This window comes from Pseudorasbora parva, chromosome 18, assembly GCF_024679245.1.
Source record: "Pseudorasbora parva isolate DD20220531a chromosome 18, ASM2467924v1, whole genome shotgun sequence".
In the NCBI taxonomy this organism is placed as follows: Eukaryota; Metazoa; Chordata; class Actinopteri; order Cypriniformes; family Gobionidae; genus Pseudorasbora; species Pseudorasbora parva.
In genome coordinates, this window is record NC_090189.1 from 12,821,260 (window position 1) to 12,837,862 (window position 16,603).

General features: G+C 36.0%; 1 protein-coding gene across 9 annotated transcripts in view; it reads right to left on the reverse strand.

The window, feature by feature from the left end:
* celf4 (CUGBP, Elav-like family member 4) overlaps window positions 1-16,603 on the reverse strand; it is a 108,792-nt gene that overhangs the window by 4,954 nt on the left and 87,235 nt on the right. The window contains exons 4-13 of one of the 9 annotated variants that reach the window (XM_067424201.1): window positions 14,118-14,246; window positions 12,767-12,846; window positions 12,521-12,661; window positions 12,182-12,320; window positions 11,033-11,185; window positions 10,480-10,590; window positions 7,080-7,142; window positions 6,855-6,935; window positions 5,080-5,163; window positions 2,165-2,361 (exon numbers count right to left, since the gene is read on the reverse strand). In XM_067424201.1, coding sequence (XP_067280302.1) covers window positions 2,234-2,361; window positions 5,080-5,163; window positions 6,855-6,935; window positions 7,080-7,142; window positions 10,480-10,590; window positions 11,033-11,185; window positions 12,182-12,320; window positions 12,521-12,661; window positions 12,767-12,846; window positions 14,118-14,246 — 1,109 coding nt within the window. In that variant the 3' untranslated portion in view covers window positions 2,165-2,233. Of the gene's footprint in view, window positions 1-2,164; window positions 2,362-5,019; window positions 5,164-6,854; window positions 6,936-7,079; window positions 7,143-10,479; window positions 10,591-11,032; window positions 11,186-12,181; window positions 12,321-12,520; window positions 12,662-12,766; window positions 12,847-14,117; window positions 14,247-16,603 lie in introns of all 9 variants that reach the window. The other 8 variants (XM_067424200.1, XM_067424198.1, XM_067424199.1 and 5 more) reach the window with 8 other exon arrangements.

Here is a 16,603-nt window from a genome sequence, read left to right on the forward strand (position 1 = left end):
GACAGACTGCTTAGTCTGAAGACCCAGCTAAGCAATTAATGAATCATTTCTTTCTTAAAGTTTGGCCTTGGCTGCATTAGCTTATCATTTATTTTCTATTCCAAATGTGATCAACGTTTGCATCATAACTATATATGTACTTGGGGAATCTTCACACACCCTGTCCGCATGCAGCCCAATTTTTGAGGACACGAACAGTGCGTACAACTTCACCAAACAATTGAACTCATCCGCAGTTGAGTATACTTTGAAAGCTGCACGGACACGACTGTCCGAAACAATCATGCCACAAGAGTAGGGTTGGAACAGTATATCACGATATTGACATGTACGATTCGTGAGCATTTGCGTATACACGGTTTTGGGGAAGAAAAAATGAAAGCAGATCTCACCTGCGCTACTGCACATAAGCAACTTCATTACACGTCACTGACATTTTCTCAGTTGTACATGTAAAGTGGAGTCCAAGCAGAGCTAGAGGCTACAAATTATAATCTCTATCCCCTGACCAATTTTTTTTTTTACAATCTGCAGTATGGGAATACTTTAGGTATTCTAAAAATGAACGCGTGGTTATCCTTGAATATGGTTATCCAGCTTTCATGAAGAGTGGCTGCAAAAGCAGAAACGGTGTCAAACATGTTCACCCATATTCGTGAATATCATCCATCTGTGTAGATCAACTTAAATATCTGTTTGCAACTTTTATTTCCGTGATGCTGGTTGAATCCTGAAATCCAGTCATGATTTCCACACGACATGACAGAAGAGAACTGTAATGTAACGTCATTAATGTTTCATAGAGTCTGGCCTTCATAAAAAGTTGCCATTACAACACGTACAATATGCTGTCTTTAAATTGTTTCTACATTAATTTGCAGAGTAACTGAAATTATTACAATATCAAAGTATTAAAAATGGGGAATTTTTTTAATTTCTTGTATCATACGTTAATACGTTTTTTTTTTCCATAAAAAAAGTTTGATATAATAAACCATATGTTAAATATTTTTTTTTAAAATCTGTTTTCATTTTTTGATGGGTCATTGTCATTGATGATTATAATAATAACAAACAGAGCAAAACAATCAAGATATTTTCTCAGACGATTATCATACCGTGGAAATCTCATATCGTTACAACCCTACACATGAGTCCTGAAAAGTGAAGCCAAAGTGTCTCAGTATAGCTCATAAACCTGCCCTTTCCATGTAATCGAATAGAACAAACTAAACAATCAAATTACACTTAAAATAATTTTTTTAAAGTGTCCGTCATTTTAGGCAGTTTTTATCATGCTGATGTAAGATCAAGTGTTGCTTCTTTAAATAAGTTTGGTTTAAAGTTAGTGATTTGATGCTATTGAAATTGGGTGTGATATTATGTTTGACAGCTTCACTGAGAGAAGTAGTCTCAGAGGCACCAACACACTTTTTTCAGGAACTTCGGGAGGCAATTGGATCACTATTTGGACAATACAATGGACGAGAGTGAAGGTGTGCGCTCCATTTTTTTATTTCAACATTATCTTGTTCACATGGCCATATATACAAATGTTTGTATAATCACATCATGATTTTGCATTAAGAGCTACTAAAGATATTTTCTGAAATGTTCTTCTTTTATTCTTTTAAGGACATTTAGATATTTTTACAGTAGAACAAGACAAAAGCAGTGATTAGCGAAATGATTTTGGCTGTCTGGGTTTTAATGTATCAGGTCAGTGCTGAGATGTGCAGGAGCCGTGCTGTGTCGTCTACAGAGGCGGAGATGGCTCACTAGCTTTGTAAGTAGGTAATAACTTGGCCCAGTAAAAGGCATCAGCAGGGTAAATTAATGACACAGCATTGATTTTCCATCTTCATTTAGATGAGGAGATGTGAGATGATATGAGCAACATGGAGATGACTAATCTTTCCCCCTCTGCCACAGTCCTTTTTAATATCATATGCTGTTATAGTGCAGGCTTAAAGTCAACATGAAACTACATATCAGTAAGAAAAAAGACTATTTTATTATTAACTGAATTGTGCAGAGCAGATACAGTAAACAAATCTTTTGAGCTAAATCTTTTCATATGAATCAGTTCACTGTTTTGATGGAACCCATTTTTTCACTTGTATAGTAAGTGTGTGTCTTTTGGTTTCAAGGTGATTTGGCTGACCTGTCGTTCCCTGTGCGCAGCGGCAACCTTCACCCCCAGGGTCAGGGGTGGCTGGGGCAGGGACGGGGGCTAATATGGGCGGTTGGCATCCTTCGGCCTCTTCAGCTGCACTTTGAGTCTCTTCATGCCGATCTGAAAGCCGTTCATGGACTGGATGGCGGCCTGAGCGCTGCCCGGGTTATCAAAGCTCACGAAGCCTGTAGAATGAAGGGAGAAAGATGGAGACAGAGAGAGCGACAGGTTAGAATCATATGGATGAGAAGGTAATGCAATGGACAGATGGACGTTAGATAGGATTGAGGGAAGGTGGAGTCGGAGGGGGTGTGAGAAATGGGTCACGGGTGAGGCCAGAGATGATTTTATGATGAAGAATGAGGTGAACGTGAAATGAAGGGAGGGAAAGGGTATCAAACAAGTTTACTTAAGTCATCATGACACATATTTAATAGATACATGTTTAACATTCAACATATATGCACAATCAAGTCAATCAATACAATACAACAGCATACATTGGATACACAATAATCAGAAGCACAGAGAACATGCAAAACCTAACACAATATCCAGTCACTCCTAGAATTAGCGAGAAGTTAGCCAGGAGTCCTTTTTTAACTCTTTCCCCGCCAGCGTTTTTTGATAAAGTTGCCAGACACTCAGCATTTATTTGGACATTTTCCCAAAAATGTAGTGGCCTACAGAATATTTAGTTTGAATATCTGAACAAATAATAGATTAAAAGTTAGAACAGAGCATATGCTTTAAAGTTTCATAAAAAACTTTTTTTGTCAAAAACTATGTCCGAATCTGATTCAGAAGGATGATCAAAACATTTATTGAGTACATTGAGTCCATCAACATCCCCAAAGCTTGCACAGTCCTGGACCCTTTCCTGGGTTGACATTTCCTTTTGTAACGTTAGGAAGTTTTGATTGATGATTGCGTTATTAATTGTTTCTGTCTCTTTTTAGCCTGTGTTTGGTTTCCGAGATTCTCTACTCTTTCAGAAGATGCGTAATAGCACCCTGACTATAACAGTGGAAACATTGATTGTTGGAAAATTCCATCAATGGCAGGGAAAGAGTTAATAACAAGCAAAATACAGAAAATTGCAAATAATTGGTCTGCTAGTGTTTAGCTTAATGTATCATAAAACACCAAGAGTATGAACATTTGAATAAAAACTGGATTTCACTGCATGAGCAACAGTGCTGGGAAATAGCTGAGTACAGAAGCCTAACTTAACTATATTACAAGACTGCATTTTTAGTAGTTTAGAATAGTTTTTGCAGTCATAAGTTTTTCAAAATATCTGTTAGTTTTGCCATCTGTTGCTAATGAATAATTATTAATCACTAATATAGAATTTATTATATCTATTATAATTATTTTATATTATATTTTTTCTTTTTTAGGAGAATAGTCTAAAATATTGATTACATAATTGATCGACTTGTTGTCATTGATTGACAACATAATGTGTCATAAAATTGGCAAATAAATTTGAATGAAAACTATATTTCTACCGCAAGCAACCATGTCATGAGCTGTTTTTAATAATATACTTTAAAACCATATTAAACTGCTTGCTGTGCTGATATATACTCTGTGAAAGATGAATCGTTAATATTTTTTCAAAGTATGCTAGCATATTGATAGTGTTGAATATAAACAAACATGTGCTAAAAAACACAGAAGGCTTCGATTTTATGAGGTATTTATGAAATATTGTCCCTTTTAGCAAATTCCTTGTAGCTATTTGTTAGCCGTTTGTTAATTTGCAATAGCTTCTTAAAAAGGTAGCTTGAATTATGACAAAAATGCATTATTTATTCCATAGGCTTCATATTTTCCTTTTCTGGTAAATAAAGTGCAGCTTCAATCTGTTAGGTCTTAGCAAAGACAGCAAAACTCTGCCAGTTAACACATGAGCATTTCATCGCAAATGACTTCCTCTCATTTTCTCATCTGTTTTCTCCCTCTGTCTCGAGGTATTGTGATTTCAGCTGGCTCAGCATTTGAAAATCATCACGTCTGAGTCTCTGAAACACCTCCCGCTAACTGCGTTTATATTAAGTTGAAATCGAATAGCGTTGTGTTTGTTCATGCATGGGATGCCTCTGATAAGTCAAGGAGCCAGTGAAGCTGCAGATAGCGCTAATTAAAGTATAGAGGTTCACATTAGTCACAAGCGGGACACACGCTTCTGCAGTTCCCCCCTACAGCCTCGTGTCCCGTCCTGATTAAAGACATAAAGATGCTACACTACATCCTCTTCTTTTTTCCCTTTAATTTTCCATCCATTCTTTTTTTTCTGTCTTAAGCCAGGTGCACACCGTGGGATTTTTTTTTTTTACCCCTGTCCACTACGATTGTTGCTTCTCATATTAAATGATGTGACTTCAGGTGACATTTTAGGTGTAAAATTAGCTACTACTTTGCTTGTGTCACCAGTTTGTTCTGCACATACCCCAATTGTAATAGACTGCTAAGGGTGTTTTGGTATAGTATGACTGAAAGGAAGATATCTGGTATATGTTGCAGACAAGCCATTATCCACATTTTAGATGGTCAGTTCTAGAGACCCAACATTTCAGGCTTTGTTTGAAGCTTCAAGCTGATATTCATCGTAAAGGTAATATATCTCCTGTTGATGAACATGTCATTCTAAGCGATCTTAATTTAGCCCAACAATCCCCAAAATGTATCAGACGGCGAAATAGTTGCAAAAAGCACACAGTGTGCACATGGCTTTAATCGAAAGCTTCGCTGTGGTAGAGAAATGAGGTAAAAATGTTAATAGTGTGAGTAGGAATGAGAATAATCTTCACAGGTGTCTTATCATTTTTACCCACCAAAGCATTTACTTTGGTTTGTCGCCCGATCCACAAACACTTTGGAGGAGATGACATTACCGAAAGGCAGGAACATCTGCATCAGCTCGCCGTCCCCAAACTCCTGAGGGAGGTGATAAATAAACAGGTTACAGCCCTCCGGCCCTGGAGACAGAGAAAGAGAGAGAAAGACAAGGAGGATTGTGGAATACAGAAGATTAGAGAAGCGGTTAGACAGGAGAGAAACAGAACACAGAAGAAATACATGGAAATGAGGGGAATAAAGAGAGAAGGCAAAACAAAGACACAAACGGCGAAATTAGACTTTGCTTGCCAAAGAAGAAACTATAGAAACAGTTTCTCTTTATTGAGCAGTTGCCCTGGCATTTGAAAGCAATTCTCTCCTTAAGTTGAATAGATGAAATAACAGTGTAAAAACAAATACTCAGCGCGACACTTCCAGGTTCTTCAGGCGCTCTTGAAAAGGTTTCAGATTAGCTTTCCCTTCAAACAGAGCCTTAAACGACCAAAAGGTGCAGTTAAGTGTAGCTACAATTTGTTTACAAAAGATTATTGGAGATTTGGGCTTCTTCAAATTCTCGTCAGGGTAAAGAAAACTCTGTGGTTTGACAAAGAAATAGTTCACGGATCACTTCATTAAATCACTGTACTTGCTCAGATAATGCATTTTTGTAATTTTTGTGATGAATTTGATCTAAGACCACCATAGATCACAGTCCACCATCCAATGGGAATAACTGCAGCATATGCTGACTGTTTATATGCAATAAAAAATAAATAAAAAAAAATTGCTGAATTTTTGAATACAAGTCTGCAATATGTCATTATACAACATTGTCAACTAAATGTGCAATAAGTACTATTTTACTTGTATATATATATATATATATATATATATATATATATATATATATATATATATATATATATATATATATATATATATATATATATATATATATATATATATATATAAGGCTTCAAAATGTTGTGAAATGTGTTCTAGGGTGTTTTTTACACTGACTGAACAGGTTTTGTCCATAGTCTAAAAATAACCTGCATGTGTCCTAACACTAACTAACATTCTATATATAATGCATAACAGACTACATGGGAACTGCTAAATAAATCACTTCATCTATATGTGCATTCAAATACTTGCTGCACAGAAGAGAAACTCTTCAGTTGGCAAATCATGAACATGGCATCATGTCATTTGCATAGAAGTCGTCTTCCTCACTGTAAAGTACTAGTAACTTTCATCAGCAGTGGCAGTTCTACATTAAACTGCATTTAGGCATGGTGACCTAGGCCATCCCTGGTTGCTGCCCATGCCGAAATGTGCCAATGTTCACCAGGGAAAAAACTATTTATAACTGGTTTGTTGAAGATGTTCCTGTATAGTTTACTATAGCAGCCACTGGAGGGAGATGAAACCACAATCTTGAGTAAAATGTTTTATGAAGATTATTTTAGGTTATTTCCTAAACCTAACGTCTGTGGATCTGTGACAGCCTGTCAATCACCAGAAACAGTAAACTGCTTAATATTGTTTTGGATACATATTGTCATGAAAAAAACAGCATTCATTTTAAAATAAATATTTTGTAACATTATAAATGCCATTACTGTCACTTTTGATTGATTGAACGCATCCTCGTGGAATCTTACTGACCCCAAACTTTTGAACGGTCGCATAAGCGGCACATAACAATCAATATATAAAATCGTACTTTAATAGAGCATCTACGAAAAGACAATGACGGAAAATGTCACAGAGAGTGACCACGTAGAATCTTTCACTCTTACAGGTGACATATATCCGGCTGACTCACCTTCTCTCTGTTGCTGAGGGATGATGGGAGGCGGCTGGGGAAAGGCCTGGCTGATCTGTCCATATGCAGCGGGGAAGGCTGCTGAGACACACACACACACGCCAATGTGTCAGATAACGCACGCACTTCACACCTCTTATTCCCGCAAACGTAGACACAGTGCATGCACTTTTTATTAACTCGGAAGCAGGAAAATCACAAACGGCCTCCTTTTGAGTGACAGACCTGCATATTGTTGGACTCCAGCGTAGGCCTGCTGCAGGGGGTCTGCTGCAGTGGGACTCTGAGCTGCGGGGAGAGAGAGACAAGAGCGTTACAGACACAGCCGGGGTCACTGAGTGCGTTTGAGTGTGTTCGAGCAGAGCTGTGCGCCGGGAATGAGCTTACCTCACTTCCCTCCCCCTCACCGTTCACCCTCAAACAATTAAGCTGTGGCGCTCGCGCGGGACCCTGCCAAGCTTCCCCGCTGCCCGAGAGTCGGAAAGACAGCCGGAGAGTGTATGGAGAACAATATAGATCTATAGCTCTACACGGCACATCAATCAGCTGAGAGCTTTCACAGTAATAAAGCCAATTCAGCCCCGGCCCTGTTCTAAACACCGATGCACATACTTACAGCCTGGTAACTTAACGCTGCTAAAACACTTACAGGTAAATACTGCAACATCCATGCTCTGGACTGTGTGTTCGCAGCTCATTTGGTGGACTAGTGAGTAACTCTTTCATTGATGGCATTTCCTATCATTTATGAGGGTATGTTTACCCGACAGTGGTCTCCTAAAAAGTGTTCCCTTTGATCGTCAAAATGTTCCCTGCTTACATAGAGCTGCGAAATTAACTAAAAACACTGAATTATGCATGCTATAGGGCAGTAGTTGGTGATGCCACTTTGTAAAGAAACTACGTGCCTAGCCTGAACACGAATACGCATGATGTCACAGATTTCACATGCTTGCTTTTGTGTTGTTTACACTAGAAGTCGTTTTCAAAAGCTTGCGTTTTCAGGCCCCGAAACGCTGTTGTCGTGTAAATGAACGTCCAAAATGCATAAAAAGTTTAGAGTTTTAGTTAAAAACGGTGTTGTGTAAACGGCCTCTGATAATGTTTCCCCGCCATTGACAGATTTTCCAGCTTTCGTGTTTTGCACTGTTATTCAGTAGGAGGCGCTATTACGCATCTTCTGAAAGAGAAGAGAATCGCTGGATCAAAACAGGCAAAAAAAAGGAGCAGAAACTAGCGATAAAAGCGTCCTTCTTTGGAAAAGACTACTTTGTTCAAAATGCTTTTTTATTTATGAATCTTTTTTCTTTTTTTTAAAGCAAAGTCTCTGTACCTTTTGATATATTGCATGTTCAGTTATTCATGCAACAAAGTATTCTGGGGGCCATTCAATTTTTGTTAAAAATTTTGAAAAATTATGGAGGTGGCTGACAACTTGTATATTTTTTTTTAAATTGAAAAATGCTTGTCAGCAAAGAGTTAAAAGCAAGGAGAATTCAGCCAAAATCCACCCTGTCATCAATTACTCAGACTCATGTTCCAAATAAGTATGAATATAAAAGAAAATGAACATGATGTCAATTTTCAGTGAATTACGCGGCTCTCTGGAATACTTGATTCTGAATGGTCAATTGCGCCATTAAGGCGTCACATATTTCCCAATTATATTTACTATTATCAATGGCGATGCTTTATATCAGATCGCTCACCTGGGTGGTTAAAAGCAATGCAGCTTCTCTCGCATCACCTCTCTCTGTAGGCTAACACACTCTTGTTTTATATGAATGCAACTAGCACCATTGTGTATTTTAATTATTGAATGTAGTAAAAATGACCTCAGAGAACTTCAGTATTAATATTACTGTAATATTGCAGTTTGTTTTGTTGCAAGACTGATTTGTCACTGAATGGACAAGTTTGTGTGTAAAAATGAATAATATATATAGGTAATATTATAAATTAAAAAAATGCTGTACTACATACATGTTACTATATTTTTTTGTTATATAAAACAGAATGAACAACATTTTTGGTGAACTATCCCTTTAAGGAGAATACCTTTGATTGTTTGAGTAAAAATGCATGTAGGTGAATATTGCTGTTAATTATGTATAGTCATTTTAATCTGCATTTCATTCAAATGAAGTTTCCTCCATTTGGAAACAAAACCAAATTAAGTCATTTTATGAATATATAGTACAGGCCAAAAGTTTGGACACATTACTATTTGTAATGTTTTTGAAAAAAGTTTCTTCTGTTCATCAAGCCTGCATTTATTTGATCAAAAATACAGAAAACATTTTTAATATTATGATATATTATTACAATTTAAAATATTTGTTTTTTTAATTTATTATACTTTAAATGATCATTTATTTCTGTAATGCAAAGCTGAATTTTCAGGATCGTTCCTCCAGTCTTCAGTGTCACGTGACATCCAGTCTATCACATGATCCTTCAGAAATCATTCTAATATTCAGATTTATTGTGAGTGTTGGAAACAGTTCTACTGCCTAATATATTTGATGAATAAAAGGTTCAAAAGAACTGCATTTATTAAAAATAAAAACATTTTCAAATAATATAAATCTCATTTACTATCAATTTTGATCAATTTAACACATCCTTGGTCAATAAAATGATTGATTTATAAAAAATAAAAATAAAAAGACTGACCCCAAATTACTGACCAGTAGTGTATGTTGTTGTTAAAAAAAAATTCTATTTTTTTATTTACTTTTTTATTATTATTTTTTTTACTTTTTATTCATCAAAGTATTATAAAAAGTATCACAGGTTACGCAAAAATATTAAGCAGCAGAACTGTTTCCAACTTTGAAAATGAATCATCATATCTCAATGATTTCTGAAGGATCACGTGACACTGAAGACTGGAGGAATGATTCTGAAAATTCAGCTTTGCATCACAGAAATAAACGATCATTTAAAGTATAATACATTGAAAACCAATTATTTTAAATGTTTAATGTAATAATAAATCACAATATTACATTTTTTTCTGTATTTTTGATTAAATAAATGCAGGCTTGATGAGCAGAAGAAACTTCTTTCAAAAACATTACAAATAGTAATGTGTCCAAACTTTTGGCCTGTACTGTATAAAATACATATGTGTGAAATATACTTTATAATTATAAATTATATTATTTATTTATATATTTTATTTAGACATATATGGGCTTCTAGTATAAAAAGCATGAATAACATGAGGGTGAGTAAACTATGAGATTAGCAAAAAAAAATTTTTGGTGAACTATCTCTTTAAATGGAACAGTTCAATGGGGGTTGATGTTAAAATACTGGGCTGGTAACCAAAAAGTTTTAGGACTGAACACCTGAAGGCGTGAGCTAACACTATTGTGTGTCCTTGAGCGAGTCACTTTAAATGAAAGCTTCTGCCAAATATAAAGCATGCACATATAGCTATAGCCACACTACAACAACAACAACAACAACAACATGTCACTCTACAAAGCTGACGACACCAAACAAACATGAAGAAACTACTCACGTCTTTCACTTCCTCTGTCTACCGTATACTGTATGCACACACACACCAAACACACACAGTAATACAACACTAACGTTTGAGGGAGTTCTATACCTTCTGAGAGAGACGACAGGAAGCAGCTTCCCTGAACCCCAAAACAACTTCTCTGTGCCACGCCCAGGCCGCCCTTCTCCGAGTCTTCCCTAAACACCACTTCCTGCAAAACTGGGATACAGCCGGGGGAGACAGGCATTTGCTTTTCTCTGTGGCACTGGACATGAATACCACTCCACAACACACACAGACTCTCACTGAGACAGCTGACAGCCGACCGCTGGCCATTTCAACTCCAAACACACTTTTCAGATAAAGTAGCTTCGAGAAACATATTTAATAACATGTTTTTTGTGTTTAATAAATGGCTGACGAGTCATCAAATGGAAGAACAATTATATTCCTAAACACATAAGTAAACATTGCACGAGATAAAATGCACAAACAAAATTTTATTGTACGGCAAGAAATACTGTAATTCACAAATCAGAGCTGACATTAATCATCAGAATAGACAATATATGACAGGTTTTAAATATAATTTATGTCAGTTTCACGCTATTAAAATCCGCCACAGTTCTGCTGTATATCTGTGGATGAGTGTGTGTAGTACCTGGGTAAGGATGGATTCCGTTGGTAAACATGGCCTCCGCTGGGGCCTGGCCGTTGGCCTGAGGAGGAGGCAGCCCTGTGAAACCGTTGACACTGATTGGAGATGGAATGCTGGTCACCGTGGGAGCTGTAATGCCAGGGGGCGTGCTTCCACCTGGGGGCGGGGCCATAGACAGGAGAGAATTATTGGAGATATTCATAAGAAATTCGTAGATGGTTTAGACAAAAATGTATGTAGGTAAATATAGCTGTTTATTTAATGTACTGTTATATTGCGCATAATAAATCATTCATTAAAATTCTTAAAATATGGTTCTTTTGTGTGCTCATTCAGTGAAAAACATGCCTTTATTATTTTTACATTTTTTATATTAGCATTATACATTTATTTTTACATCTAATATTTACATTTGAAATCTTCAGATTATCGAATCCTCTGATTGGTCGTATCTTCATTATGACTGGTTTAAACCAATGTGTTTAAATATAATGAAAAGAAGGGAAAAATGCAAAAATGATAGCAATACATAATTAAAAGACTTAGAAAATAGTCAGTTCTAACCCTTTAAGGGACAGTGCACCCCAAAAATGATAATTCTGTTTTATTTACTGTCCTGCTTTTCATTCACCCTGTATGAGTTTCTTTCTTCAACAGAACACAAAAGAAGATATGTAAAGAATATGGGAAGAAATTGATGGACTCCATTGACTTCCATAGTATGGGGAAAATACTCAATACTCAATGTGGTCCATCAACTGATTGGTTACTGACATTCTTCACAATATCATCTTTTGTGTTTAGCAGAAGAAAGCAACTCATATAGGTTTGGAACAACTTGAGGGTGAGTAAATAATGATGGTGATCACTTTCATTTTTGGGTTTCTTTTTTTCCCTGACTATCCGTTTAAGGCCCGTTCTCACTGAGGATGATAACTAACAATAAGGATATACATCTAAAAATAGGTCTAAACATAAAATAATAGCAGAGACCATACCACAGCTATGATACCTTCACAGAGAAACACCATTGTTTATCCAGCAGATAAATGAAAAAAACATTGACAGCTTGAGCATTAAAGCAGCAGATGATTGTTTTTGGTGTGAATGGGACTATAGTTTGGGAAAGTCTGCATATGTGTGTTTCCTCACCTGATGTTGGGGTCATGGGCGCTCCTGGGAGGCCGTTGATGGTGGCCATGTGTTGCATCTGTGCGGCAGCAAAAGCCGCCATAGGGCTGAGATATCCTCCCTGACCCACTGATGCCATCAGCGCTGCCTGCTGCTGAACCTGATGGGGAAAAGCACACACATACACTACTTTAGATATTATATATATATAAATAATAGAATGCTAAGATAACAATCATGTAACGAATGGAGCACTGTGTATAATCAAGATTTTAGAGTCAACAGATTTTTCCACTGAGATACTGCATTTTTGGAAATAGTGTGTAATGAGAGAGAGAGAAAGAGAGAGAGAGCTCTTGCCTGTGCATAGGCACCGTACGCTCCAAACTGCAGGGCCATCGGATTGAAGATGCCCATCTGACCGGCCATCTGCTGCATGCGTCGAATGGTCCGCTCCTTATCTGTGTCTGCAAACTTCACCACCAGGCTGGAAGAAGCGCCCTGGAACGCACACACCCACGCACCCCCACACACCAATTGAGGATACTTTGTGCCTTAAACGTGCTAATGATACAAAAGTGCACGATCAGATGTGTTGGCACTCACAGGCATGGTTTGGCTGCCGTGTAAAGCACTAATAGCGGCCTGAGCTTCTGCATGAGTGGAATACTTCACAAACGCACAACCTGAAGAGACAAAAACAGTCAAAAACACCCTTTTCACTTTTGGGATTTTTTCTCTACCTCGATCTTGGGACAAAAAGCTGTTTTTTTGTGTGTTTTTTTCCAAAAAGTGATTTGTATTATACTGTATATTGTATTTGATATTATGCAACAAAAATGTATTTAAAATGTATATAATCTTACAAATGATTGTGTATATAGTGTGAATCCACTATATAGTGTATAGTGTGTGTGTGTGTGTGGGTGTATATATAGTGTACAAAAGTTCAAAAAGGTCAAAACGGTCAAAAGTTTTAGAACGGTAAGATTTTTAAAATGTTTTTATAGTTTTAAAGTCTCTTCTGCTCACCAAGGCTGCCTTTATGTTATTAGAAATACAAAAAAAGCTGTAATATTGTGAAATATTATTAAAATATAAAATAACCATTTTCTATTTGAATATATTTTAACATGTCATTTAATCCTGTGATGCAAAGCTGAATTTATCATCATTACTTCAGTCTTCAGTGTCACATGATCCTTCAGAAATCATTCGAATATGAATTACTGCTCACGAAACATTTATGACTATTATCAATGTTGAATTTTTTGGGGGATTCTTTGATGAATAGAAAGGTCAAAAGAACAGCATTTATCGGAAATATAAAGCTTTTGCAACATTATAAATGTCTATACTGTCACTTGAACAATTTAATTCATCCCTGCTGAATAAATGTATTTATTTCTTTACGTTCTTTCCAAAAAACCAAAAAAAATTCTTAATGACCCAAAACATTTAAAAGGTAGTAGGCCTTCGATGTTACAAAAGCTTTTTATTTCAGGTAAAAACTGTTCTTTTGAACTTTCTATTTATCAGAGAATCCTAAAAAACGTTTCAATATTGATGATGATCATTAATGTTTCTTGAGCAGTAGTTCATCATATTAGAAGGATTTCTGAAGGATCATGACACTGAAGACTGGAGTAATGATGCTCAAAATTCAGGAATAAATTACATTTTAAAATATAATTTAAATAGAAAACGGTTATTTTGAATAATATTGTACAATATTACCGTTCTTTTTTGTATTTTTAAAAACTTAAAAAAATCTTACCATTCTAAAACTTTTGACCCGGTAGTGAATATAGAGAGGAAGAGAGAGAGAGAGGAAGAGAGAGAGAGAGGAGAGAGAGAGAGAGAGAGAGAGAGAGAGAGAGAGAGAGAGAGAGAGAGAGAGAGAGAGAGAGAGAGAGAGAGAGAGAGAGAGAGAGAGAGAGAGAGAGAGCCCAATAACCTTTGCTGTTTCCGTCAGGACCTCTAAGGATGGTGCACTCCTCAATGCTTCCGAAGGACTCAAAAAGGCGCCGCACGTCGTCCTCACACTGCTGCTTATTCAGCATGCCAACAAAGAGTTTTCTGTCTTCTGAAACAAACACAGAGAAATCGTTACGTATTATACAGGACGACAACATCTATCTGATGTTATTTCAACAAATCCACACAGCCCCTTATTCTAGTTTGACTTCATTTTAAAATGCATTTTTCCTGAGTATTTGTAATCATTTCAGAGCTTTTTATTATTAAAGATGGTTGAATCTGATAATACTCAGAATGAATAAGCATGAGCTAATACTGTATGAAAACAAAAATGCAATTAAAAGGCACCATTACTAATTAAAACCCCCAAATAAATAGAAGCTCTTCAAACACATTCACTCAATCATGCTTTTTATCTAAATCCAGCAATCCACTAAAAAAACTTGTTGGTGCTGCTGTATAATGAAATGAGTTTATGAGCGAGATATCTGTGGAGAACCTTTCGCCTAGCCGATTCTGCCACCTCAGGAGTCCTTGTTTATTGTTTGTGCTTTTATTTATCAGATTATGTAGACATTATTGAATTACACATCAGCGTGAGGGGAACAAAAGCGGTATTGTTTCAGGGTTTTATTAGGCTGTAATTGCGGTGTCAATGCTGCATGTTTTAAACTCTAGACAAGGCAGAGTGTTAAAAAACAAGGCACATATTTATAGGGCGCAGAGGGAATTCAACTGGATACGGCACTGAGTAAACTTGCATACACATACATTTATCTTGCTATATAAACAGTGACACACCATAGCCTTTTGCTGTTTTTTAATAAAAAATATAATTCGATTATTATAGATTAACCCGAAACCTGCTCCCAAAAGAAAATGTTTAGCATTTAAAAAAACATAATTTATGTATTACTATATACGATTACAAAATTACTCAATTTTTTATTATACCATGGATTTTCAATATTGCAACGCTTCACTGCCACAGCATACATTTTTAAAGATGCTTTGTCTGATGATTTAGCAATTCCGTTGTTTTATTATATTTCTCTGACCCTTTGTGCGGTGCGTTCCGTGTGTAATTACAAGAAAATGTGCTTTAAGCGACTAAACGGTTGGCATAGGTAAACGCACTTATATCATTACACATAAAAGTGTGTGTGTAAGTATGATGGATGGTGCCGTGGAGATATTAATGAGCACTATTGTGTATATGGGGTATATGGGGTATGTGTGTTTGTGTGTTTGTTCACGGCCGATGCTCACTAACATGCTTTGACAGAGTGTCCTTGCCCAGTCAACAAGACTAATCTCTAGTCCGGCCTCTCACTGTGGGGAATGTTTACAAGTGTGCTGCGTGTGTGTATATGCGGAATAAGACGAGCACACACACTACACAGGCAGGTAAACACAGGCTAAATCAAAGGTATGAAGCTAAAATAAGTAATGTATAAACCGTGTGCATTTTATACATTTAAATCTTGTGATTTTTATGAATAAAAGATACACAATAATAAAAAATGTCCAAATAATTTACATTTAAAATATATTAAAAAAGATGTTAGTCCTCCTTTCTCTTGGACAACACATAAAACCAGCAGTCTGAGACCTAAAATATACACAAAAAATAACATGGGACTATCACAGGGAACATTCTTAGAACTTTAAACGTTCTGGCAAGGTTCTGTTAAAGTTATGAACAAATGTTCTCTGTTCAAAATGATCTGATCTTTTTATAATGTTCTAAAAACGTATACATCATTCATGGAATGTTTTTTTCCTGAAATGTGTTTGTTGGACATTCGTCTAATGGTTTTTAAATGTTACTGCTTGTTTCAGAACAAAGTCAATTTTTTTTGCCATGTTTTTGTCCTTTTTTTTTCTTGGTAATACAAATGTTAAAGGAACATTCCTTTTTATAATTCTGGTCCTTGAGTCTCTGTTTCAGTGTAATTATATATTTAAGTACTGAGTAACATTAAGTAAAATATTAATTTACTTACTATAGGGTTAGGTTTATATGGAAGCCCGTTTCCACGACGAAATAAAAAAATTAAAAGAGTAAGTGCAACTTTTTATCTCAGAATTCTGACTTTTTTTTCTCTCATAATTGCAAGTTATAAAGTCATAATTTTGAGATTATGACTCGCCATTGTGTGATATAGTCAGAATTCTGCCTTTTTTTCCCAGTTAGAATTCTGACTTTATAACACGCAATGATAAGTTTATATCTCAGAATTCTGTCTTTATATCACAGAATTGTGACTTTATAGTGCAATTGCAAGTTTATTTCATAATTTTGACTTTATAACTCGCAATTGAGAGAGCAAAAAAGTCAGAACATTTTTTTTTACAACTCGCAATTCTGAGATAAGTCGCAATTCTGAAATAATTACGCAAATTCTGCACAATTTGTTGTTATTACTATGATAAGTACATGTAACATGGACACTAAAATAA